This window comes from Culex pipiens, chromosome 2 (genome assembly GCF_016801865.2).
Source record: "Culex pipiens pallens isolate TS chromosome 2, TS_CPP_V2, whole genome shotgun sequence".
Taxonomy (NCBI): domain Eukaryota; kingdom Metazoa; phylum Arthropoda; class Insecta; order Diptera; family Culicidae; genus Culex; species Culex pipiens.
The window spans coordinates 81,932,558-81,960,391 of record NC_068938.1 but is presented as its reverse complement, the minus strand read 5'-3'; the positions used below and the strand labels follow the sequence as shown (position 1 = coordinate 81,960,391).

General features: G+C 39.8%; 3 protein-coding genes across 9 annotated transcripts in view; 2 read left to right on the top strand and 1 right to left on the bottom strand.

The window, feature by feature from the left end:
- LOC120424560 (putative transporter SVOPL) overlaps window positions 1-27,549 on the top strand; it is a 30,206-nt gene extending 2,657 nt beyond the window's left edge. Inside the window, exons 6-8 of the mRNA XM_052709202.1 lie at window positions 16,661-16,666; window positions 26,731-27,248; window positions 27,305-27,549. Coding sequence (XP_052565162.1) covers window positions 16,661-16,666; window positions 26,731-27,248; window positions 27,305-27,530 — 750 coding nt within the window. The 3' untranslated portion in view covers window positions 27,531-27,549. The remainder of the gene's footprint in view (window positions 1-16,660; window positions 16,667-26,730; window positions 27,249-27,304) is intronic.
- Window positions 1-27,834, bottom strand: part of LOC120424566 (serine/threonine-protein kinase ATM) — a 53,170-nt gene that overhangs the window by 9,192 nt on the left and 16,144 nt on the right. The window lies entirely within an intron of this gene.
- Window positions 84-13,233, top strand: LOC120424563 (uncharacterized). Of its 7 annotated transcripts, none has more exons than XM_052709197.1 (10): window positions 84-348; window positions 414-683; window positions 749-1,023; window positions 1,088-1,470; window positions 5,739-5,999; window positions 9,814-10,234; window positions 11,460-11,620; window positions 11,678-11,852; window positions 12,065-12,192; window positions 12,262-13,233. In XM_052709197.1, exons 5-10 carry the CDS (start codon window positions 5,748-5,750, stop codon window positions 12,589-12,591), a joined length of 1,467 nt encoding a protein of 488 aa, XP_052565157.1. In that variant the 5' UTR covers window positions 84-348; window positions 414-683; window positions 749-1,023; window positions 1,088-1,470; window positions 5,739-5,747; the 3' UTR covers window positions 12,592-13,233. The 7 variants fall into 7 exon arrangements, with proteins under 7 accessions (XP_052565157.1, XP_052565160.1, XP_052565156.1 ...); XM_052709200.1 differs by having other exon boundaries at window positions 1,082-1,470; window positions 9,814-10,126; XM_052709196.1 differs by having other exon boundaries at window positions 1,082-1,470.

The window sequence follows — 27,834 nt, the reverse complement described above, 5'->3', positions numbered from 1 at the left end:
GACCATTTCGAACGGTCTGTCACGGTAAATTTGTTGCTTCAGAATCTCTAGTGAAATTGACTTTTTTTCCAATTCCAGACCAGCAGGAAGCCGACGTTGAACGCAAGGGAACCGACTGTGCCCGCCCACAATCATCCGGGTCAACGCGCCGGACAGAACAACAATCTGCGAGCTGGTTCGTGGGGGCTGCACGTGAGGGAACGCGCCGGAGAGGTCAACAACAACCTGCTTGTGCGAGGCTGAACGCGCACACCACCATTTGGTTAAATCGCCGGAGTCAAACACCCGGTCGAGCGTTGAATCGGTGAGGCAGAAGCACCCGTACTCAGCCAACGACCATTTCGAACGGTCTGTCACGGTAAATTTGTTGCTCCAGAATCTCTAGTGAAATTGACTTTTTTTTCCAATTCCAGACCAGCAGGAAGCCGACGTTGAACGCAAGGGAACCGACTGTGCCCGCCCACAATCATCCGGGTCGACGCGCCGGACAGAACAACAATCTGCGAGCTGGTTCGTGGGGGCTGCACGTGAGGGAACGCGCCGGAGAGGTCAACAACAACCTGCTTGTGCGAGGCTGAACGCGCACACCACCATTTGGTTAAATCGCCGGAGTCAAACACCCGGTCGAGCGTTGAATCGGTGAGGCAGAAGCACCCGTACTCAGCCAACGACAATTTCGAACGGTCTGTCACGGTAAATTTGTTGCTCCAGAATCTCTAGTGAAATTGACTTTTTTTTCCAATTCCAGACCAGCAGGAAGCCGACGTTGAACGCAAGGGAACCGACTGTGCCCGCCCACAATCATCCGGGTCAACGCGCCGGACAGAACAACAATCTGCGAGCTGGTTCGTGGGGGCTGCACGTGACGGAACGCGCCGGAGAGGTCAACAACAACCTGCTTGTGCTAGCTCCGCGAGGCTGAACGCGCACACCACCATCTTGTTACATCGCCGGAGTCACCCGGTCGAGCGTTGCATCGGCGAGGCAGAAGCACCCGTACCCAGCCAACGACCATTTCGAACGGTCTGTCACGCTTAATTTGTTGCTCCAGAATCGCTAGTGAAATTGACTTTTTTTCCAGTTCCAGACCAGCAGGAAGCCGACGTTGAACGCACGGGAACCGACTGTGCCCGCCCACAATCATCCGGGTCGACGCGCCGGACAGAACAACAATCTGCGAGCTGGTTCGTGGAGGCTGCACGTGAGGGAACGCGCCGGAGAGGTCAACAACAACCTGCTTGTGCGAGGCTGAACGCGCACACCACCATCTTGTTACATCGCCGGAGTCAAACACCCGGTCGAGCGTTGCATCGGCGAGGCAGAAGCACCCGTACTCAGCCAGGAAATTGAACTCGTCCCTATTCAGCCTACAACCAACTTGCTCACCGTTCACCGTTCTAATCTTCCCAGCTGTCGTAATTCGACTGGTTTGAAGAACTTGGACTCCTGGCGCAAAGGGCAACGTTAGCGGTAAGTACGTAAAGTTTGTTTTATGTAACTACCTAGCAGTTTTCTCAGATTTCGGTCATTCGTTTTTTTTTTTTGTAGTTTTTAATCCGACTGAAACTTTTTTGGTGCTTTCGGCATGCCCAAAGAAGCATTATTAGTTTGTCCATATAATTTTCCATACACATTTGGCAGCTGCCCATACAAAAATGTATGGAAATTCAAAAATCTTTATCTTTTGAAGGAAACAAAAATTTTTATTTTTATTTTTTTGAAATATTGGTCGCAAAAATTATTCAACTTCGTTTTTCGATGTAAAATCAAATTTGCAATCACAAAGTACTTTAGTGAAATTTTGATAAAGTGCACCGTTTTCAAGTTAAAGCCATTTTTAGGTAACTTTTTTAAAAGTAGTCGCAGTTTTTTTTAAATTAGTGCACATGTTTGCCCACTTTTGAAAAAAAAATTGAAAGCTGATATTTTGCTTTTTTTATTAATTCGATTGATTTCTAAGTCACCCCAAAAAAAAAAACAACATTTTCTAACGTCGATATCTCAGCAACTGATGGTTCGATAAACAATTTTAAAAAATGAAACATTCGTGACATTTTTCGATCTTTTCGAAAACAATATTTTCAAAACAATTAAATCAAGACTTACATTTCAAAAGGGCGTAATATTGATATATATATATTTGCATGGCAATATCTCAGCAACTAAGGATCTTATCAACAAAGTTCAAGAAAGCAAAATATGAAAATTTTGTCAGCTATTCAAAAATATGTGCACTAATATAAAAAAAAATTAAAAACTGCGACTATTTTCAAAAAAAGTTACCTAAAAATGGGTATAACTTGAAAGCAGTGCACTTTATCAAAATTTCACTTAAGTACTTTTTGATTGCAAATTTGATTTTACATCGAAATATGAAGTTGAAAAATTTTTGCGACCAATATTTCGGTTTGTTGGAAAAAAAATCAGTATTGATGAAAAAATTAATTACTCGGTTAAAGATTTTTTGCACAACCTGGAAATTTCTGAAAAGTTGGCATTTGATGTCCTCTAAAACATATCAAAAAATTAAAAAAAGTGTTTTTTGCAAATAAAGTTTTAGTGACAAAAAGTTAAATAAAAAATCACCATTTTTTTTTACCGTGTAATATTTATTTTTCAGTGTATTCCTTATCCATACCAACAACTTTGCCGAAAACACGAAATCGATCAAAAAATTCCTTCAAAAGATACAGATTTTTGAATTTTCATACATCATTTTTGTATGGACAGCTGCCAAATTTGTATGGAAAATTTTATGGCCAAACTAATGATGTAAAATGGCTTCTTTGGGCATTCCGAAAGCACCAAAAAATTTCAGTCGGATTAAAAAATACAAAAAATCAAAATTCTTTCGCCGAGCTTCCGTGGCCGTGAGGTTACGGGTTTCGCCTTGTAGGTGATGGGTTCGATTCCTGTCTGGCTCGGCAAAGTCAGATCCCTTAAAAGATTAAATGTGCTCACTGGGAATACTGACTGGTAGGGGATGGGTTTCGACCAGCGGCGTGCTGGGTTTTCCAATCCAGTGGTCGTGAGTTCGATTCTCGTACCGGGATGATGAAGTTTAAAAAAAAAAGACCGATTTAGTAGAGAATTGCTTTGATGTATTAATAACGTTTACAATAAAAAATCGACATTTGGGAAACCCTTCGATTCCTTAGGAAAAAAAAACAGTCGGCCAATGTTGAGCCAAATCGGTTAAGGTTTAGAGGTCGCTATTGATCGTTTTATTTTTATTTTTGGAGATTTGTTAAATTAAAAAGTATTTTGTTATATAATCCCTATATACCCTTTAAACTTTACTCCATCACACAATTTAGGGCGAGACCTTCTGCTAAATTCCTGAATTGATGCTTTGTTGGGAATTTTACCATACAAACTTCAATGATCAATAGGGGAATGGGGGCTGAATTGTCCACCTAAAATGCACCAAAAACCATAGCACAGTGGGCGAAATGGAACCCAAAATCGGACTTAATTGAACGCGGCTGGTTCCCTGGTATGAATAATACTGTTTCTAATGTAAAAAAATCCGGGGAATCGATTGGTGATGGTTTCATCCACCGCACAAAACGGCAAAGGGTCCATTTTGCACCAATTCCCCATTTTTTCACATTTTTCCTTGAAAATCGGTCTGTATTTAGAGCGGAGGCTTTATGCGGCCTTCCAAAATGCACTTAACTTATGTGAAAATGTCCCAGGAATCCAGTAAAAATAACCACTTGCACCGCAAAAATCACCTAGGGTTCATTTAACCCCAATTCCGCTATAAAAGCATTTTTGGCCGTTTTCAAATGTTAGGTCAGATTTTAAAAATCTGAAAATATTTTTATCGTAAAGATCAGACAATTTTACATAGGAATGACGATTTGCACTTGATTGTTTGACACATTTATGTTGATAAAAATAAAATGTATGTAAAAGGCAGTTTATTCTGCGTTTGGGAAAATTGGCCCAAAAATGATTCTTCAATCATTTTATTTAGTTTAATTTCTATATCAACATAAATGTGTCAAACTTTCAAGTGCAAATCGTCATTCTTATGTAAAATTGTCTGATCTTTACAATAAAAATATTTTCAGATTTTTAAAATCTGACCTAACATTTGAAAACGGCCAAAAATGCTTTTATAGCGGAATTGGAGTTAAATGGACCCTAGATGATTTTTGCGGTGCAAGTGGTTATTTTTACTGGATTCCTGGGACATTTTCACATAAGTTAAGTGCATTTTGGAAGGCCGCATATAGCCTCCGCTCTAAATACAGACCGATTTTCAAGAAAAAATGTGAAAAAATGGGGAATTGGGGCAAAATGGACACTTTGCCGTTTCGTGCGGTGGATGAAACCATCACCAATCAATTCCCCGGATTTTTTTACATTAGAAACAGTATTATTCATACCAGGGAACCAGCCGCGTTCAATTAAGTCCGATTTTGGGTTCCATTTCGCCCACTGTGCATAGGCTTACACATTTAGGTATTCATTGGATGATTGGTTGATGAAAATATAACTTTAACTATTTTGGATGCACTTTTAAAAAATGTGTTTTTGACTACTTTTCCAAGGTGTTAGAAAGGCCACTTTAAAAGCCATTTCGTCTAATTCAGCGTTGAAGAGTAATACGAAATGACTTAAGGGATCCTTCCAACATAGTTTCCATGAAGTATGATACTTTTATAAAATAGTCACTTAACAAAACAAATATTTTTGAAAATAGTGTTGAAATAAGACACTAAAGAAAATATTTCCTTGGAAAATAGTCACTTAACAAAACAAATATTTTTGAAAATAGTGTTGAAATAAGACACTAAAGAAAATATTTCCTTGGAACACCCGTGAAGAGTATCGGGGCCGGCATTTACAAAGCGGATTCAGGGACAGTTTATTTATCAACTTAATGTTAACATGTTAAGGTTAATGTTAACATTCCATATGTTGTCTTCCTAAGGGCCAGACAATGCCCAAAGACCTCGGAATTGAACCGCCAGGATCTCTGGCATTCTGAAAAAAGTCATTGGAAGCAGCGCAAGGACTGTCAACACCAAACACCGCATAATATATCAAGTCTGATACAAATTATACTTTCTCATAATTTCGCTGCCGGCCAGCGGGTATTGGACCACACACACACATACAAAATCGGCACGTTTATTTATTTTTGCCGAATGAATCGAGCCAGGGGGTATCTCTTGAGATTTTCCAAAATTATCCATTTTTCTTGTCATCCTAGTGTTCGTACGTCTTTAAGAGTATTTAAAATCAGGTGATTTCGACTCCGACTTTGACTTTGAATGGCTTTCAACAATTCGGAGACAACTTGACTCAAACTAGGGGAAATTCTCGTATCTTTGGCAGGTTAAGCACTCGCTCCTAACTCCATCCAATTTGCTGATTTTCACTATTTAAACAACTAATTTTGCAAAACTTTTGATAGAAACTTGCTTGCTCACTTCTTATTGAGCTATTTATCACTCGATTTCTGCTGAAATCGCTTTTAATGAGCTTTAATTGAATGTCAAAGTTCTGACCTGCCAACATTAGAGGCACGCTGGAATTAGATGCTGTTCCCCTACGAATTACGAATTCTCGAAAAGTACCCTAGGGGTCGTTCAGAGAGACTCTCTTTATACCGATTTGAATGTTTGCCTTATTTTTATTAGAAATTTTTTTGAAAAAAGTTTTCATTGAAATTTTTGAAAATTTCTAACAAAAAAATCAATTAATATCACATTCTATTGCAGTACGTAAAAATGGCTGATGACGCAGCGAAGGCATTTCTTATCCAGCATAAATTGGGTCATTTAATAGAAATTTTCGAGGCTGCAGGAGCAACTAAAGCAGAGTTCAACTATCTCCGACAAAATTTGGTGGAGCTCATGGCCCTCGTGCCCCAGTTGACTGACCGCAGAAAATTTGCCGAAGCGTTTGACGCAGAACAGGCGTCCTCTTCATCAGCTCAACCAGTCGCCGCTACAAACTCGAAAGCTGTGTCGATACGAGCGGTAAGAATATAATATATTTATTAATGGAGCACCCGCCGTCGAGAAGTTTTTGCTTTTTCCTACAATGTGTTTCTTATGGAGCGAACTGTCAAAAACTGCTCGACGGCGGGTACTCCATTAGTAAAGGAAAAAGCAAGAAGAATTTAAAAGTTCTCTCTTCACAAGTATTTTTTATACATATTTGAATTGAATGTCCTTTAAAGCTCTGGTTGATGTGCACCGTTAAGGCCATTTAGATTTTTTTTAGTTAAATATTAACTAAGTGCACAGTACTTTTGACAGGGCATACTTTAATATCTTTTCTTGATTGTCGTGGTGTTTATTGCTATCGTAATTTGTCAATAGTAAATCGTAAGTTGTCGATTAAGATCATTCGATCGTAATTTCTCAAAATTTCAAAATTATTTGTTTTTAAGTTTAAAAATTTCAAAATTTCAAAATTTCAAAATTTCAAAATTTCAAAATTTCAAATTTTTAAAATTTCAAAATTTCAAAAATTCAAAATTTCATAATTTCAAAATTTTCGAAATTTCAAAATTTCAAAATTTCAAAATTTCAAAATTTCAAAATTTCAAAATTTCAAAATTTCAAAATTTCAAAATTTCAAAATTTCAAAATTTCAAAATTTCAAAATTTCAAAATTTCAAAATTTCAAAATTTCAAAATTTCAAAATTTCAAAATTTCAAAATTTCAAAATTTCAAAATTTCAAAATTTCAAAATTTCAAAATTTCAAAATTTCAAAATTTCAAAATTTCAAAATTTCAAAATTTCAAAATTTCAAAATTTCAAAATTTCAAAATTTCAAAATTTCAAAATTTCAAAATTTCAAAATTTCAAAATTTCAAAATTTCAAAATTTCAAAATTTCAAAATTTCAAAATTTCAAAATTTCAAAATTTCAAAATTTCAAAATTTCAAAATTTCAAAATTTCAAAATTTCAAAATTTCAAAATTTTAAAATTTTAAAATTTCAAAATTTCAAAATTTCAAAATTTCAAAATTTCAAAATTTCAAAATTTCAAAATTTCAAAATTTCAAAATTTCAAAATTTCAAAATTTCAAAATTTCAAAATTTCAAAATTTCAAAATTTCAAAATTTCAAAATTTCAAAATTTCAAAATTTCAAAATTTCAAAATTTCAAAATTTCAAAATTTCAAAATTTCAAAATTTCAAAATTTCAAAATTTCAAAATTTCAAAATTTCAAAATTTCAAAATTTCAAAATTTCAAAATTTCAAAATTTCAAAATTTCAAAATTTCTAAATTTCTAAATTTCTAAATTTCTAAATTTCTAAATTTCTAAATTTCAAAATTTCAAAATTTCAAAATTTCAAAATTTCAAAATTTCAAAATTTCAAAATTTCAAAATTTCAAAATTTCAAAATTTCAAAATTTCAAAATTTCAAAATTTCAAAATTTCAAAATTTCAAAATTTCAAAATTTCAAAATTTCAAAATTTCAAAATTTCAAAATTTCAAAATTTCAAAATTTCAAAATTTCAAAATTTCAAAATTTCAAAATTTCAAAATTTCAAAATTTCAAAATTTCAAAATTTCAAAATTTCAGAATTTTAAAACTTTAAAACTTTAAAACTTTAAAACTTTAAAACTTTAAAACTTTAAAACTTTAAAACTTTAAAACTTTAAAACTTTAAAACTTTAAAACTTTAAAACTTTAAAACTTTAAAACTTTAAAACTTTAAAACTTTTAAACTTTAAAACTTTTAAACTTTTAAACTTTTAAACTTTTAAACTTTTAAACTTTTAAACTTTTAAACTTTTAAACTTTTAAACTTTTAAACTTTTAAACTTTTAAACTTTTAAACTTTTAAACTTTTAAACTTTTAAACTTTTAAACTTTTAAACTTTTAAACTTTTAAACTTTTAAACTTTTAAACTTTTAAACTTTTAAACTTTTAAACTTTTAAACTTTTAAACTTTTAAACTTTTAAACTTTTAAACTTTTAAACTTTTAAACTTTTAAACTTTTAAACTTTTAAACTTTTAAACTTTTAAACTTTTAAACTTTTAAACTTTTAAACTTTTAAACTTTTAAACTTTTAAACTTTTAAACTTTTAAACTTTTAAACTTTTAAACTTTTAAACTTTTAAACTTTTAAACTTTTAAACTTTTAAACTTTTAAACTTTTAAACTTTTAAACTTTTAAACTTTTAAACTTTTAAACTTTTAAACTTTTAAACTTTTAAACTTTTAAACTTTTAAACTTTTAAACTTTTAAACTTTTAAACTTTTAAACTTTTAAACTTTTAAACTTTTAAACTTTTAAACTTTTAAACTTTTAAACTTTTAAACTTTTAAACTTTTAAACTTTTAAACTTTTAAACTTTTAAACTTTTAAACTTTTAAACTTTTAAACTTTTAAACTTTTAAACTTTTAAACTTTTAAACTTTTAAACTTTTAAACTTTTAAACTTTTAAACTTTTAAACTTTTAAACTTTTAAACTTTTAAACTTTTAAACTTTTAAACTTTTAGACTTTTAAACTTTTAAACTTTTAAACTTTTAAACTTTTAAACTTTAAAACTTTAAAACCTTAAAACCTTAATACTTTAAAACTTTAAAACTTTAAAACTTTAAAACTTTAACCCTCTACAACCTAACTTCGCCTTTAGACGGACTTTGATCTGAAAAATTGCCAAAAATCCATTTTTCAACCAATTTTCAATCTTTAAAATGCATTGGAAAGAAGAACTCTTGAAATTTTAGAAAACATTAGGGTTGGAAGTTTTACTTGTTTTATGTGACTTTGCCAATGTTTTTAAAAATGACATTTTTTTAGGGGTCAACTTTGGCTGTGTTTTTTACTAACATTTCCTATATTTTAAGTAAAAATAAGTATGCAGTAATTTTTGTAGTGTCCCAGACGCATTTGTTTACAATATAAATGATAATGGTGCCATTCTATAGCAGAAAAAGTGAAAAACAAGTAAAAAATTGAAAAAGTGACTGTAAAAACATGAAAAATTAGAAAGGCAAAATGTAATGATAGGAGGTGGTAGAATAGGTCAAATACTACCAAAAACAAACATAAACTAAACAAGATAAATGAAAATTAAAATACTAAAATTAAAACAAGAAAAACATAAAACAAGAGAAGTGAAGTTTTTCGTAGAACAAAAGTTGCTCAAAATGACCTCCTGAACACGGGAAAAATAAAAATTTTCGAAAAAAAAATTTAGGCAGTAGAAGGTTAAAACTTTAAAACTTTGAATTCTAAATTTCTAAATTTTGAAGTTTGGTAATTTTAAAATTTCTATGTTGCCTGTAAATATAAAGATATTTTTGAAATCAGTTTCAATTACAATCAAAACTTGTAACTTGTAACAATTTAAACAGTTCATTGTGTAAAATTGTCCGAAGAATCCGATTATGTATCCTTTTTCCGATTTGAACTCATTTTCATTGAGGAAAACATAACACTTTTAGATTATCTAAATGTTTTCCTTTATTAGTTAAATACCTTTCAAAACTTTTCAAATTTTGTTTAACTTCTTCTTGAGGTACTTTGAATACTTCTCTACCAAGATCAGTATGGTTTCATACCATTTCGTTTGTATTAATTCGTATTTTTCATAATACAAAAAAAACACTGTTTTACGGTAATGACAATGAAAATCAGTAAAGAAAAGATATTAAAGATCTAGTTATCCTATACAAATATACGATTACAAGTGATTTTAATAATGCTTTGACCATTTGAATGAATAAATAATTGATTCAGTGCGAGTGGAACTTTTAGTGAACTCACGGTTTTGTTTAATGAATATTTAGTTATGATCACATTTCTTTCAGAACCTTGAGACCATTTGTCAAAGTTCGGATGAAGGAAAAAAGTTCTGGGTTATTAAAGACAAGCAATTCGATGAAAATGAAAGGAAACTGCTGGCTCGGGTTATTACCAAGTATTTCTTCGAGGCCGGCGGCGGGTCTATATCTATGCAAATGTTTTATGAAATGGTTAAAATCATTCAGCTTCAGTTCCCGAAAGAGTCTTGTCACACATATTACGTTCCAGGAAGTGGAAAGATTAAACCACGTGGAAAACTATTTTCCGCATACAGAACCCTACAAGAACACCAACGCGAACAAGAAGGTCCCAAAAAAGGTAAACGAGTGATTAAGAAAGTATCGGTAACTAAACACGACAAATTCAAAGAGCAGGCTACCCAAAATTGGTCAGAGTTATCTGAAAAAGAGAAGGATGAGTGCAACAGTAAGATTTATGAACAGTTTTTTTTTGTAATTGCTGTTTGTAGTAGATTTTCCTTTTGCTATCGTAGTTAGAAAACAAAATCTGGTTAAGGACTATCCATAAACCATGTGGAAACATTTTTTGAAAATCTAAACCCCTCCCCCTCCCCCTCTCGTGGACAATTCTCTTACAAAAAATATCGTATGGAGTAACCACAAACACACCCCCCCCCCAACAGATTCCCAAAAAGTTGTCCACGTGGTTTATGGATGGTCCCTTATTCGCATTTTTCCTTAAACTGCTACACTGCCGCTCTAATCGAGTCCGTCCCATATGTAAAAACAGCAAGCCGAGAAAAACGCAAGTCAAATTTGTCCCGCCCATAAGGTTACGTGTTAGAATTTCACGAAAAAGTGAATTTTCTACGGTTTTCTGGAACAAAGTACTAAAGTTTATTAGTTTTTCTGATAGTTTACATGATTTCGAACCTAACTGCATCATTAATTCAATATTGATTTGAGCGGCAGCACAGTTGAACGAAATTTCTTTTCTTTTAAACATTATGCTTTTATTTCCTTTCCTTACATAAAATACCTTAAAAACTTGTAGTTAGATAACTTTTATGGAGCCTATTATTGATAGATATTTTAAATCTTTTTGTGTTTATTCGCTTGTGACAATGACCGTTTTATATTTGAGTAGGTTGACATCATAGTTTTTTGTTGTAGTTAGTTTTGTTGTAACCTATTATTATTAGATCATCATGCAACAATATGCAACAGTTTGCAACCTTGTATGAGATTAAAGGTTTCCTGATCACCTTCTTTTCATATAAAAAGGGAGGGGCGTACTGAGCACAAATCCCAAAAATGAGCTTCATTGGACTCAACAGGAGCTGGCACCCGTCTTTGAATTTTAAATGGAATGTAACCCGTAAAAATAATTATTTTCAAAGGCACTTTTCCACATTTATTTTCACATCAATTTAACACATACACACATAAACGCGCACACACACACACAGTATGTCCACCAGAACAAGCCCTTGAATGCGCGCAAAATAAATCATTTTTGTTACGTCCTACCACGCGCTTGATAGAAGACACTAGAACAAGATGGTGTACAGGAGACCTTTATTTTTACAGCTGACTCGTCTTGAAGCGCAAATTATTGTTGCACGGTGTATTTAGTGACTATTTGTATTTACTAGCTCGCGACAATGACTATACAAATAATTAAATTCCAGGTTCTAAACTGCGTCTTAACACAATTCCCTACAATCGTTCAAACGAAATCTTTGAATGTTGGGATGAGTGTTTCCCGATCAGGCGGCATGAAATCATGTCTGAAACTTTTAAAATGAGCGAATACAATATATTGTATAACTTCGAAAAAGCCAACGAGTTGGTAAGATTTCAAAATCAGACAGCCTTCCTTTATTTACAAAATTGATTTTTTTTTAAGATTTCGAAGGATTTTGTACAAGTGAATGGGCAATTTCTGCATATTTCTTCGAAATTGCCATGTTTCCTGAAAAAATTTTCTAAAATCTTCCAAGGTTATCGTAAAAATTTTCGCGATGACCAGAAGCTGACGGATGAGATTGTTAAAACCTTTAATAATGAAACGGCAATAAACGGTGAGTATGATTTAATGTTTTGATGTCATTTTATTCGCGCAATATTTAATTTAAAAAAACATTCAATATTAACTCAAACTCCAGTCTGAAATTTATTCTCGGTATTCTCTCCATATTTTTAATTAAATTTTTCTAAATCATCTCCGAAATTTTTCTTTATGACTTACTGTTTAAAGAAGATTTTTCCGAAAATAATGTTTATATTTTTTCAGATCGATCTATATTTCTCGCCTTCTATTCGCTCCCGTTAATTCTACGAGAAAATTTCGTTAGCAATGGCGAGAAACGGTTCCGTCCATCTCTATTTATGACTCGAGAAGCGTTTATCACGATGATCCCGGTATGAATATTTTTTATATTTTAAAAATATCTGCTGTTACTAATGAAAACAACGTCATTTATTTTTTAGACGGAAGCAACATTGGCCGAGACGAGAAAAAAACGGAAAGAAAATGCTCTTTCTAGGAAAGTAACGATCCAACCTTACATTATAGCGGTAGGCTCCGTCGCTTGTATCACAAGGTACTTCGTTGTTTTTGACGAGTTGCTCATCTCTTGTGCAACTTGTATGGAAGCTATTGATCTGCACTATAAAATGCACGATGCGTTTAATCTACAATACGCGGTGGATTGTCGAAGTGTACTAATCTTCATCCAAAAATTTTTCTATGCGCTTAATTATGACGGTGATTATCCAGTGCCACAAGTTGAAACATTAATCGCTGATTTCGAGAAATGATATAAAGAATGTATCCCAGAACCAAACTAATAAACGCAAATGAACACAGTGAGAAATTTCCTTTGTATTTATTTATTTCCCTACACGCATACAAAATAGGTGATGAACTGTCACTTTTTACACAGTGCTCACGCACACTATCAAAACAAATGTTTGGTAGTGTGTGGGAACTCCGTGTAAAAGGGGTGTCAAACTAAAAAGTGACCCCGTTCGTTTGACAACAGTTGGTGTCATACTATCGGGGTTTGAGTGTACACGAAATAAAGACTATAAAACCCAAGTAACCAATCAGCACTAAAAGTTGTAATTGTTCAGCACTAACAGCGCTTTATCTGCAGTGAATAACAGCTGACATGTTTTGGAAATTGCTGGAAATGCGCTTTTACAGCTGATTGCAGCTGAGTTTGGACTTTATATCTCTGTTTTACAGCTAGGCCCCTACACAGTAAAAAAAATTCTGTGTAAAATCGCTTGCAAAAGCATGCACATCACCTTTGTGAGCAAAAGCATGTAATATTGTATGAGAAAACGTGTACACAAAAAGCATGTACAAAAGAAAAATCAATTAATTTTGACCACCCCACAAATAACATCAATCTGGTGAGAGTCATATCCAGATGTGTGAATTTAGTTGGATCAACACCGATGTAGCTGTACGTTCCTCATACATCGAATACAGTAAATTCAGTATACGACGTACGAGACACCTACTGGTACATCGGCGTTGAACACAGCATTTACAAGACGGTGAGATAGCCGAAACGGTTGGGGCGCAGACTCGGTAATCTGGATATCGTCGCCGTCGTGCTTACTTGTCGTACGTGCATTTTGGGCCAAATTGAGTTGAGAACGCAATTTTGTGCAGCTCACAATGCCTCACCTTTTGATCTTCACAGATCCCCAAAATTCGATTTCAATCCTGAGATATTCTAAACTAATCTAATCTAATCTAATCTAACACAAACGCAGCCAGTCCGATGAAAGCATGCTGGAAAGTCTTGTGATTAGATTACGCCACAAGCACTTTTCTTGTCATTATTAATAATTGCAGTACATCCGAGAACACCCGAAAATGTATTGCAAAAATTAAAGCGGCCAGCCCTACTACGTTGTGTTTTCCGCAGAGAGGATTCTGAGAACGGAACACATTTCACAGAATCTACAGGGGAGGAAGGATGCGTGGACATACCGTACCAAACGCTCCTGTTCGATTTCAATCCTGAGATATTCAATAAAACCAAAAAAGCTCCGCGGATTTTTGTCACTTTTCATATGAAATAAGTTTCAATCTTGTCACTCCCTGAAAATTGATGTAAGTGCGACAATTGGCCAAAGGGATTCAGGTCAGGATGCGTTTGACGCACGTACAAGTAAGACTACCGTAAACATTTGTAATTATAACTCGGGACTGCAGCAACCAATTTCAACCAAACTTCGGGGCAACGCACTGAATGGTCAACCAAAAAAAACCTGTTATTCATTGTTTACATTGCGTGCTCTCGTTTTTGTTTATTCAAGGTCAAACATTAAAACGCGTTTTTCTCGGAACGTCGAAATGGCGGGTGCGACATGATAGCACGACAGCGTCGATATGACTCTCACCAGATTGCATGCGATTTTACCATCGGATATTTTGCTGTGATACTGTCAGTCAAAGTCATTACACCGAATAGTCAGGTTTTGCTACCACGTGACAGTCTGGTTGGTAAACCGCCGGAGCGTTAGTCTTTTTCCCAAATTCTACGGAAGTCCGTAATAGCCACCAACAAAAACACAACAAGTAGGATTCATATAATCTTCATTTCTTTGTTGATACTACTTTTTAATTTAACTTTTTTTCTCTTCCACAGGGCATTTGTACAAGTCAAATACATTTGAACGAAGGTTACAAACATGTTCAACTGTCCAGAGTGTCCGAGTAGCTACACATCTCGATTCGAATTTGTAGAGCACATATCAATTCATGATTTGCAAGAATTTACGTGCTTCTGCTATACTAGATTTGATCGATACCAACGATTCCGAAAACATTTTTTGCGTTGGTGCAGAGCAGAAGAAAATATGCCAGTCGCACTTCCACCAGTACTGGAAGGACTTCGAAACGAGAATGATGGATTTAATGATATAGGCGATAGAAGAGAGGACATCCAAGAAGAGTATGGAATCTCGAGCGGCAGCGACAGCGATGAAGAAAATGAAATGCTGCAAGATGTTAACAGACTCGACCAAATTTGGCTAAAACTACTTCTGAAGCTGCTTGGTGATAGCGTCCTTAGTAGGACGAAAGCTATTGATTTCATTAAGGAGTTGACAGCGTTTAAAGCAGAACTTTTCACGGGAATCGATCATGAGTTAAGAGATTTTATCAAACCAGAATCTCTTGAAAATTACAACAAAACATTAAGTGATACAAAAAAAAAGTTTAAAATTAGTGCTGAAAGTAGTGTTCAATCCCTACTTAAAACAAACGATTTGTATAAGGAGCCTCAAGTAGACGTAGTAAGTAGTGTAATTCAGCCAATAACAAAAGGCGGGGAACGGATCTTGGACAGAAAAGACGAGAATGTATGTAATATCGATTTAAAATTCGCTTTGAAATTATTTTTTGAACGTGAAAATTTACTTGAGTTAACACTCTCAAATATTGCCAAACTAAAAAATGATGCTTCTGGGAAAATATCAAACTACATTCAAGGCAGCTCATGGGAAACAAAAGAAAGTGAACTTGATCCTGAAAAAACATATTTACCAATTATCTTATACAACGATGATTTTGAGCCGGATAATCCTTTAGGAGCACATAAAGGAAAAAACGCTCAATGTGCCTTCTATTTATCATGTCCCGTTATTCCTAAACGATATCGGGCTAAATTAAGCTCCTTAATTCCTGCAATGTTCATAAAATCAAAGTTAAAAAAAGTTAATCCTGATATTGTGTTTAATCGCCTTGTCGAAAATTTAACAGAGTTACAAACAACGGGTATCGAAATAGTCACTGTCAATCGAACTGTTACAATTTATCCAGTATTATGTGCATTTACTGGCGATAATCTATCATTAAATTACATAGGTGGTTTTACGACAGGTTTCAATTCAAATCGATTTTGCCGAGTATGTACATCTACTAAAGATGAAACACAAAATATGTTTCTAGAAAACAAAAATAAGTTAAGAAATCATGACCAGTACTTGCAGCATATCGATGGCGATCCAAAAGAAATGGGAATAAATTTTAAATGTCCATTCATAGCAATTCCAACTTTTAACGTCATTCATGCAATGACTTTCGATCCTATGCACGATTTTGGCGAAGGTATCTGCCCATTTGCTGTTGCGCTAGGATTGAGAGAGATTATAGCTAATCATAATTTTTTGGACTTGGAAATTATCAATCAAAGAAAAGATTTGTTTGATTATGGTATGTATCAGATAAATAACATATCAGAAGCAATAACTCAATCTCATTTAAGAGATGAATGTTTAAAAATGTCTTCATGTGAAATGTTTACCTTTCTTGAATTTCTGCCAATGATGATAGGTGATTTAATACAAGTAAATAACCCGCATTGGAATTATTTGTTATTACTTCGTCGATTAGTACTGTTTACATTCAAACCATCTTTTAGTATAGATGACATAAATACACTTCAAAACATGATTCAAGAACATCACAAATCATTCAAAGAATTGTTCAATAAACCTTTAAAACCTAAAATGCACTTTCTCCTGCACTATCCATCAGCTATTTTGCAAAATGGTCCCTTAGAAAATACAGATTGTCGCCGTTTCGAAAGTAAGAATAGGGAAATAAAACAGTATTCTAGAGCAAGTTTTAATAGAAGAAATTTAAGCAAATCAATTTCTATAAAAGAAACGTACAAAATAGCTTACCAGTCATATCTAAAATATCAAGAACACGAATTTCGTTTGCTTCGACCAAGGAGTGTCAAAGTTGAATTATTAGAAACAACCATCGGCATTGATTTTGAAAGAGATGAAATCTGCCGATTTTCATGTAACGGATTTTTTGATGATATAAGGATTAGTCCAAATTCATGCTTTAAAATAGGTGAAAGTTTTGTTAAAGTACGATCGCTCTTCGTGCTTCACAATAGATGTTATGCAATAGTACAAAAATTAATTGTTGTTGATTTTTGTCAACAAATGGAATGTTTCATTATTGCTGATCGAAACAGTGATGAGATTCCATTTTGTTTTGATTTGAGTGGAATCGATAACTTTCCTCAAACAATACATACTTTAAATAATGATAAATTAGGAGTTTTTGCTCCAAAATACATGAACTAATATTTAATGAATTGGAAATAGCTTTTTGAATCTCTTGAATTTTTTTTTTGTTTAGGAATATAGAATATTGTAGCCTTAAGACAAAAATCTAGGTCGTCCTACCAACCTTCTCCTATCCCGAAATATGTAACCAACTAACCCCGAGTAAGCCGCGGGTAAACGGTTTCCAAATCTAACTATAATTAGTTTAAATATTTGTAGAAAAAATGTATAAGTAGGGAATTAGCTAAAATTATTTAAAAAGTTCACATAAATCTGGAATCAAAAACAGCTATGATCATGACAATACGGTAAGTTCCACAAAAGACTGTGTGAATGCAACAAAAACAAATTTGCTAAGAATATCATAACATGTTAAAACTAGATTTTTACCAAACAGATCGAGACCCTATATAGAACACAGGCACAAGTACAGCACTTTATAATTCCCTTTTGCACGGGAATTTGACCAGTCACTTCCTGGTCTCGGGCGCCGGCTTCGATAATCAGCGACCAAGGACCAGCGCGCGAACGGAACCGTCACTTCCTGGTCTCGAGCGCGGACTTCAATTATCAGCAACCGTGGCCAAGATTCCCTCAAGGACCAGCGCGCGAACGGAACCGTCACTTTCTGGTCTCGAACGTGGACTTCGATCATCAGCAACCGTGGCCAAGATTCCCTCAAGGACCAGCGCGCGAACGGAACCGTCACTTTCTGGTCTCGAGCGCGGACTTCGATCATCAGCAACCGTGGCCAAGATTCCCTCGAGGACCAGCGCGCGAACGGAACCGTCACTTTCTGGTCTCGAGCGCGGACTTCGATCATCAGCGACCGTGGCCAAGATTCCCTCAAGGACCAGCGCGCGAACGGAACAGTCACTCCCTGGTCTCGAGTGCGGACTTCAATTATCAGCGACCGTGGCCAGGATTCTCTCGAGGACCACCACGACAATTCTGCACATGGTTCGGAATGTTTGATAAGAAGCAAATGGTGAGGTTTGCAGAAAAAAGTTTTTGTTTATGCACGATGTTGTTTATATATTTTTATTTATCTGTTTGTAACGGAACGTGATAATTCTAATCTTCTTTTTTTCTTTTCCTCCTTTTACAGAATCTACAAGGTCAGCATGGAACCGCAACACGGCGTTGATCGTCAAACGCCGAAGGCGATCTTCAACACAGCCAACTTCGATCATCAGCGACGGTGGCCAAGATTCCTTCAAGGACCAGCGCGCGAACGGAACAGTCACTCCCTGGTCTCGAGCGCGGACTTCGATCATCAGCAACCGTGGCCAAGATTCCTTCGAGGACCAGCGCGCGAACGGAACAGTCACTCCCTGGTCTCGAGTGCGGACTTCAATTATCAGCGACCGTGGCCAGGATTCTCTCGAGGACCAGCGCGCGAACGGAACAGTCACTCCCTGGTCTCGAGTGCGGACTTCAATTATCAGCGACCGTGGCCAGGATTCTCTCGAGGACCAGCGCGCGAACGGAACAGTCACTCCCTGGTCTCGAGTGCGGACTTCAATTATCAGCAACCGTGGCCAGGATTCTCTCGAGGACCAGCGCGCGAACGGAACAGTCACTCCCTGGTCTCGAGTGCGGACTTCAATTATCAGCGACCGTGGCCAGGATTCTCTCGAGGACCACCACGACAATTCTGCACATGGTTCGGAATGTTTGATAAGAAGCAAATGGTGAGGTTTGCAGAAAAAAGTTTTTGTTTATGCACGATGTTGTTTAATTATTTTTATTTATCTGTTTGTAACGGAACGTGATAATTCTAATCTTCTTTTTTTCTTTTCCTCCTTTTACAGAATCTACAAGGTCAGCATGGAACCGCAACACGGTGTTGATCGTCAAACGCCGAAGGCGATCTTCAACACAGCCAACTTCGATCATCAGCGACGGTGGCCAAGATTCCTTCAAGGACCAGCGCGCGAACGGAACCGTCACTTTCTGGTCTCGAACGTGGACTTCGATCATCAGCAACCGTGGCCAAGATTCCCTCAAGGACCAGCGCGCGAACGGAACCGTCACTTTCTGGTCTCGAGCGCGGACTTCGATCATCAGCAACCGTGGCCAAGATTCCCTCGAGGACCAGCGCGCGAACGGAACCGTCACTTTCTGGTCTCGAGCGCGGACTTCGATCATCAGCGACCGTGGCCAAGATTCCCTCAAGGACCAGCGCGCGAACGGAACAGTCACTCCCTGGTCTCGAGTGCGGACTTCAATTATCAGCGACCGTGGCCAGGATTCTCTCGAGGACCACCACGACAATTCTGCACATGGTTCGGAATGTTTGATAAGAAGCAAATGGTGAGGTTTGCAGAAAAAAGTTTTTGTTTATGCACGATGTTGTTTATATATTTTTATTTTTCTGTTTGTAACGGAACGTGATAATTCTAATCTTCTTTTTTTCTTTTCCTCCTTTTACAGAATCTACAAGGTCAGCATGGAACCGCAACACGGCGTTGATCGTCAAACGCCGAAGGCGATCTTCAACACAGCCAACTTCGATCATCAGCGACGGTGGCCAAGATTCCTTCAAGGACCAGCGCGCGAACGGAACAGTCACTCCCTGGTCTCGAGCGCGGACTTCGATCATCAGCAACCGTGGCCAAGATTCCTTCGAGGACCAGCGCGCGAACGGAACAGTCACTCCCTGGTCTCGAGTGCGGACTTCAATTATCAGCGACCGTGGCCAGGATTCTCTCGAGGACCAGCGCGCGAACGGAACAGTCACTCCCTGGTCTCGAGTGCGGACTTCAATTATCAGCGACCGTGGCCAGGATTCTCTCGAGGACCAGCGCGCGAACGGAACAGTCACTCCCTGGTCTCGAGTGCGGACTTCAATTATCAGCAACCGTGGCCAGGATTCTCTCGAGGACCAGCGCGCGAACGGAACAGTCACTCCCTGGTCTCGAGTGCGGACTTCAATTATCAGCGACCGTGGCCAGGATTCTCTCGAGGACCACCACGACAATTCTGCACATGGTTCGGAATGTTTGATAAGAAGCAAATGGTGAGGTTTGCAGAAAAAAGTTTTTGTTTATGCACGATGTTGTTTAATTATTTTTATTTATCTGTTTGTAACGGAACGTGATAATTCTAATCTTCTTTTTTTCTTTTCCTCCTTTTACAGAATCTACAAGGTCAGCATGGAACCGCAACACGGTGTTGATCGTCAAACGCCGAAGGCGATCTTCAACACAGCCAACTTCGATCATCAGCGACGGTGGCCAAGATTCCTTCAAGGACCAGCGCGCGAACGGAACCGTCACTTTCTGGTCTCGAACGTGGACTTCGATCATCAGCAACCGTGGCCAAGATTCCCTCAAGGACCAGCGCGCGAACGGAACCGTCACTTTCTGGTCTCGAGCGCGGACTTCGATCATCAGCAACCGTGGCCAAGATTCCCTCGAGGACCAGCGCGCGAACGGAACCGTCACTTTCTGGTCTCGAGCGCGGACTTCGATCATCAGCGACCGTGGCCAAGATTCCCTCAAGGACCAGCGCGCGAACGGAACAGTCACTCCCTGGTCTCGAGTGCGGACTTCAATTATCAGCGACCGTGGCCAGGATTCTCTCGAGGACCACCACGACAATTCTGCACATGGTTCGGAATGTTTGATAAGAAGCAAATGGTGAGGTTTGCAGAAAAAAGTTTTTGTTTATGCACGATGTTGTTTATATATTTTTATTTTTCTGTTTGTAACGGAACGTGATAATTCTAATCTTCTTTTTTTCTTTTCCTCCTTTTACAGAATCTACAAGGTCAGCATGGAACCGCAACACGGTGTTGATCGTCAAACGCCGAAGGCGATCTTCAACACAGCCAACTTCGATCATCAGCGACGGTGGCCAAGATTCCCTCAAGGACCAGCGCGCGAACGGAACCGTCACTTTCTGGTCTCGAGCGCGGACTTCGATCATCAGCGACCGTGGCCAAGATTCCCTCAAGGACCAGCGCGCGAACGGAACCGTCACTTTCTGGTCTCGAGCGCGGACTTCGATCATCAGCGACGGTGGCCAAGATTCCCTCAAGGACCAGCGCGCGAACGGAACCGTCACTTTCTGGTCTCGAGCGCGGACTTCGATCATCAGCGACCGTGGCCAAGATTCCCTCAAGGACCAGCGCGCGAACGGAACCGTCACTTTCTGGTCTCGAGCGCGGGCTTCGATCATCAGCGACGGTGGCCAAGATTCCCTCAAGGACCAGCGCGCGAACGGAACCGTCACTTTCTGGTCTCGAACGTGGACTTCGATCATCAGCAACCGTGGCCAAGATTCCCTCAAGGACCAGCGCGCGAACGGAACCGTCACTTTCTGGTCTCGAGCGCGGACTTCGATCATCAGCAACCGTGGCCAAGATTCCCTCGAGGACCAGCGCGCGAACGGAACCGTCACTTTCTGGTCTCGAGCGCGGACTTCGATCATCAGCGACCGTGGCCAAGATTCCCTCAATGACCAGCGCGCGAACGGAACAGTCACTCCCTGGTCTCGAGTGCGGACTTCAATTATCAGCGACCGTGGCCAGGATTCTCTCGAGGACCACCACGACAATTCTGCACATGGTTCGGAATGTTTGATAAGAAGCAAATGGTGAGGTTTGCAGAAAAAAGTTTTTGTTTATGCACGATGTTGTTTAATTATTTTTATTTTTCTGTTTGTAACGGAACGTGATAATTCTAATCTTCTTTTTTTCTTTTCCTCCTTTTACAGAATCTACAAGGTCAGCATGGAACCGCAACACGGCGTTGATCGTCAAACGCCGAAGGCGATCTTCAACACAGCCAACTTCGATCATCAGCGACGGTGGCCAAGATTCCTTCAAGGACCAGCGCGCGAACGGAACAGTCACTCCCTGGTCTCGAGCGTGGACTTCGATCATCAGCGACGGTGGCCAAGATTCCTTCAAGGACCAGCGCGCGAACGGAACCGTCACTTTCTGGTCTCGAACGTGGACTTCGATCATCAGCAACCGTGGCCAAGATTCCCTCAAGGACCAGCGCGCGAACGGAACCGTCACTTTCTGGTCTCGAGCGCGGACTTCGATCATCAGCAACCGTGGCCAAGATTCCCTCGAGGACCAGCGCGCGAACGGAACCGTCACTTTCTGGTCTCGAGCGCGGACTTCGATCATCAGCGACCGTGGCCAAGATTCCCTCAAGGACCAGCGCGCGAACGGAACAGTCACTCCCTGGTCTCGAGTGCGGACTTCAATTATCAGCGACCGTGGCCAGGATTCTCTCGAGGACCACCACGACAATTCTGCACATGGTTCGGAATGTTTGATAAGAAGCAAATGGTGAGGTTTGCAGAAAAAAGTTTTTGTTTATGCACGATGTTGTTTAATTATTTTTATTTATCTGTTTGTAACGGAACGTGATAATTCTAATCTTCTTTTTTTCTTTTCCTCCTTTTACAGAATCTACAAGGTCAGCATGGAACCGCAACACGGCGTTGATCGTCAAACGCCGAAGGCGATCTTCAACACAGCCAACTTCGATCATCAGCGACGGTGGCCAAGATTCCTTCAAGGACCAGCGCGCGAACGGAACAGTCACTCCCTGGTCTCGAGCGTGGACTTCGATCATCAGCAACCGTGGCCAAGATTCCTTCGAGGACCAGCGCGCGAACGGAACAGTCACTCCCTGGTCTCGAGTGCGGACTTCAATTATCAGCGACCGTGGCCAGGATTCTCTCGAGGACCAGCGCGCGAACGGAACAGTCACTCCCTGGTCTCGAGTGCGGACTTCAATTATCAGCGACCGTGGCCAGGATTCTCTCGAGGACCACCACGACAATTCTGCACATGGTTCGGAATGTTTGATAAGAAGCAAATGGTGAGGTTTGCAGAAAAAAGTTTTTGTTTATGCACGATGTTGTTTATATATTTTTATTTTTCTGTTTGTAACGGAACGTGATAATTCTAATTTCTTTTTTTCTTTTCCTCCTTTTACAGAATCTACAAGGTCAGCATGGAACCGCAACACGGTGTTGATCGTCAAACGCCGAAGGCGATCTTCAACACAGCCAACTTCGATCATCAGCGACGGTGGCCAAGATTCCCTCAAGGACCAGCGCGCGAACGGAACCGTCACTTTCTGGTCTCGAGCGCGGACTTCGATCATCAGCGACCGTGGCCAAGATTCCCTCAAGGACCAGCGCGCGAACGGAACCGTCACTTTCTGGTCTCGAGCGCGGACTTCGATCATCAGCGACGGTGGCCAAGATTCCCTCAAGGACCAGCGCGCGAACGGAACCGTCACTTTCTGGTCTCGAGCGCGGACTTCGATCATCAGCGACCGTGGCCAAGATTCCCTCAATGACCAGCGCACGAACGGAACAGTCACTCCCTGGTCTCGAGTGCGGACTTCAATTATCAGCGACCGTGGCCAGGATTCTCTCGAGGACCACCACGACAATTCTGCACATGGTTCGGAATGTTTGATAAGAAGCAAATGGTGAGGTTTGCAGAAAAAAGTTTTTGTTTATGCACGATGTTGTTTATATATTTTTATTTTTCTGTTTGTAACGGAACGTGATAATTCTAATCTTCTTTTTTTCTTTTCCTCCTTTTACAGAATCTACAAGGTCAGCATGGAACCGCAACACGGTGTTGATCGTCAAACGCCGAAGGCGATCTTCAACACAGCCAACTTCGATCATCAGCGACGGTGGCCAAGATTCCCTCAAGGACCAGCGCGCGAACGGAACCGTCACTTTCTGGTCTCGAGCGCGGACTTCGATCATCAGCGACCGTGGCCAAGATTCCCTCAAGGACCAGCGCGCGAACGGAACCGTCACTTTCTGGTCTCGAGCGCGGACTTCGATCATCAGCGACGGTGGCCAAGATTCCCTCAAGGACCAGCGCGCGAACGGAACCGTCACTTTCTGGTCTCGAGCGCGGACTTCGATCATCAGCGACCGTGGCCAAGATTCCCTCAAGGACCAGCGCGCGAACGGAACCGTCACTTTCTGGTCTCGAGCGCGGACTTCGATCATCAGCAACCGTGGCCAAGATTCCCTCGAGGACCAGCGCGCGAACGGAACAGTCACTCCCTGGTCTCGAGCGTGGACTTCGATCATCAGCAACCGTGGCCAAGATTCCTTCGAGGACCAGCGCGCGAACGGAACCGTCACTTTCTGGTCTCGAGCGCGGACTTCGATCATCAGCGACCGTGGCCAAGATTCCCTCAATGACCAGCGCACGAACGGAACCGTCACTCCCTGGTCTCGAGTGCGGACTTCAATTATCAGCGACCGTGGCCAGGATTCTCTCGAGGACCACCACGACAATTCTGCACATGGTTCGGAATGTTTGATAAGAAGCAAATGGTGAGGTTTGCAGAAAAAAGTTTTTGTTTATGCACGATGTTGTTTATATATTTTTATTTTTCTGTTTGTAACGGAACGTGATAATTCTAATCTTCTTTTTTTCTTTTCCTCCTTTTACAGAATCTACAAGGTCAGCATGGAACCGCAACACGGTGTTGATCGTCAAACGCCGAAGGCGATCTTCAACACAGCCAACTTCGATCATCAGCGACGGTGGCCAAGATTCCTTCAAGGACCAGCGCGCGAACGGAACAGTCACTCCCTGGTCTCGAGCGTGGACTTCGATCATCAGCAACCGTGGCCAAGATTCCTTCGAGGACCAGCGCGCGAACGGAACAGTCACTCCCTGGTCTCGAGTGCGGACTTCAATTATCAGCGACCGTGGCCAGGATTCTCTCGAGGACCAGCGCGCGAACGGAACAGTCACTCCCTGGTCTCGAGTGCGGACTTCAATTATCAGCGACCGTGGCCAGGATTCTCTCGAGGACCACCACGACAATTCTGCACATGGTTCGGAATGTTTGATAAGAAGCAAATGGTGAGGTTTGCAGAAAAAAGTTTTTGTTTATGCACGATGTTGTTTATATATTTTTATTTTTCTGTTTGTAACGGAACGTGATAATTCTAATCTTCTTTTTTTCTTTTCCTCCTTTTACAGAATCTACAAGGTCAGCATGGAACCGCAACACGGTGTTGATCGTCAAACGCCGAAGGCGATCTTCAACACAGCCAACTTCGATCATCAGCGACGGTGGCCAAGATTCCCTCAAGGACCAGCGCGCGAACGGAACCGTCACTTTCTGGTCTCGAGCGCGGACTTCGATCATCAGCGACCGTGGCCAAGATTCCCTCAAGGACCAGCGCGCGAACGGAACCGTCACTTTCTGGTCTCGAGCGCGGACTTCGATCATCAGCGACCGTGGCCAAGATTCCCTCAATGACCAGCGCACGAACGGAACAGTCACTCCCTGGTCTCGAGTGCGGACTTCAATTATCAGCGACCGTGGCCAGGATTCTCTCGAGGACCACCACGACAATTCTGCACATGGTTCGGAATGTTTGATAAGAAGCAAATGGTGAGGTTTGCAGAAAAAAGTTTTTGTTTATGCACGATGTTGTTTATATATTTTTATTTTTCTGTTTGTAACGGAACGTGATAATTCTAATCTTCTTTTTTTCTTTTCCTCCTTTTACAGAATCTACAAGGTCAGCATGGAACCGCAACACGGTGTTGATCGTCAAACGCCGAAGGCGATCTTCAACACAGCCAACTTCGATCACCAGCGACGGTGGCCAAGATTCCCTCAAGGACCAGCGCGCGAACGGAACCGTCACTTTCTGGTCTCGAACGTGGACTTCGATCATCAGCAACCGTGGCCAAGATTCCCTCAAGGACCAGCGCGCGAACGGAACCGTCACTTTCTGGTCTCGAGCGCGGACTTCGATCATCAGCAACCGTGGCCAAGATTCCCTCGAGGACCAGCGCGCGAACGGAACCGTCACTTTCTGGTCTCGAGCGCGGACTTCGATCATCAGCGACCGTGGCCAAGATTCCCTCAAGGACCAGCGCGCGAACGGAACAGTCACTCCCTGGTCTCGAGTGCGGACTTCAATTATCAGCGACCGTGGCCAGGATTCTCTCGAGGACCACCACGACAATTCTGCACATGGTTCGGAATGTTTGATAAGAAGCAAATGGTGAGGTTTGCAGAAAAAAGTTTTTGTTTATCCACGATGTTGTTTATATATTTTTATTTATCTGTTTGTAACAGAACGTGATAATTCTAATCTTCTTTTTTTCTTTTCCTCCTTTTACAGAATCTACAAGGTCAGCATGGAACCGCAACACGGTGTTGATCGTCAAACGCCGAAGGCGATCTTCAACACAGCCAACTTCGATCATCAGCGACGGTGGCCAAGATTCCCTCAAGGACCAGCGCGCGAACGGAACCGTTACTTTCTGGTCTCGAGCGCGGACTTCGATCATCAGCGACCGCGGCCAAGATTCCCTCAAGGACCAGCGCGCGAACGGAACCGTCACTTTCTGGTCTCGAGCGCGGACTTCGATTATCAGTGACCGTGAGCGCTGGAGCCATGAGGTCATCATTTATTTTAGCTGTAAAATACCTAATTGTTATAGAATAAAGTTGAATTAAATCGTTTTTCTCCATACCAATAAATTATCGGTTTTGAAATGATTTTTTGTTTCTTGATATTTTGCGCTAAAAGGAAAAAGAAGAAAATCATCGTGTCTGACCAATACAAGCGTAGCAAGCGACCTTTTTCACCAATACATACAAAAACTCCAGGAAGCTCTTTGACACCAATACATGTGAAATAACTTGAATGTGTGAGTGACGACAAGCTTTCAGCGTTTGAAATATTTCTTGAGGAAAAACCTCACGGCATTTTCGGGCATTATCCTCTCCGTCCGCCCACAGTTCCTTTTTCCTCGCATTCGTTGATCTTTATACTCTCAAAACCGGCCGATCTACTCTGGGTGTGAAGCTGATATGGGATCAAACAGCTCCACTTTTTATGAAGCCATACCTGGTTCGAACAGGTTTGATTTGTTTTATTCAGTTCGGAACTTATGTGACCGCCCACGGAATGTTCATGTTCTTCCCTGGGATATTGAATCAAATTGTGATCGCACAGAACTTGGGCGTTGACAGCAGTACGGTTTGTGATATAGTTCACGCCGATAGATCTTCAATTACGTTGGGCAATGAAACTGTTCTTTTAAACTGCAAGCAAACGCTGGAAGAAACCACCTACATGTACACCTTCATAGCTGATGTATTTTACATGCTTGGAGTTGGACTGATCACACTGATCATCGACAAAGTTGGTAGACTGGCAGTTTTGGTATTTATCTTCACCTGCTCGGGCATTGCCGGTATACTCGTGGTATTCCTAGCAATGCCATCGGTAACAATCTGGCTCTACATGATTCTTCTTCTTGGCTGTTACAACATCAACGTGATCAATGCCGTGGCGGTTGATCTCTTCCCCACGAATTTAAGGTATAGATAAGGTAGTTTCAATAGACCCAACACCAATTACATCCTAATAATTTCAGAGCCATGGCCGTCAGCATTTCGCTCATGTTTGGTCGAATCGGAAGCGTGTTCGGAACTAATATGAACGGGCTGCTGCTGGACAGTCACTGCGAAGCAACCTTCTGGATCGCGAGTGTCATAATGTTGCTGTGTGGCGTGCTGTCCTTCTTCGTACCGGATATCCACAAGAAGACGGCGGCGAGCATTAGTGTTTCGCCCGAGTCCGTTGTCAATTTAGAAAAATAAAAGTTGAATAAATGAAGATCTCTTTGATCATTCATATTAATTTTCCCAAAGAAACTCATGTTAATACTTACAATTTTTACGTAAAGAAAATTTTGTGAAAAAGTCGATTGTAGATACCATTAAATTTGCGGGGCTCATCCCCTAGTTGTACTGAGTCCGAATCCCAAATATGAGCTTGATTGGTTGCGACAGCACCTGAATTGAATTTGACTTTAAATTTTAAATGGTATTTAACCATCCGTGTCCCGCCCGTGTGGATCAATCGGACCGCGCACTGGACTCACAATCCAGAGGTTGCTGGTTC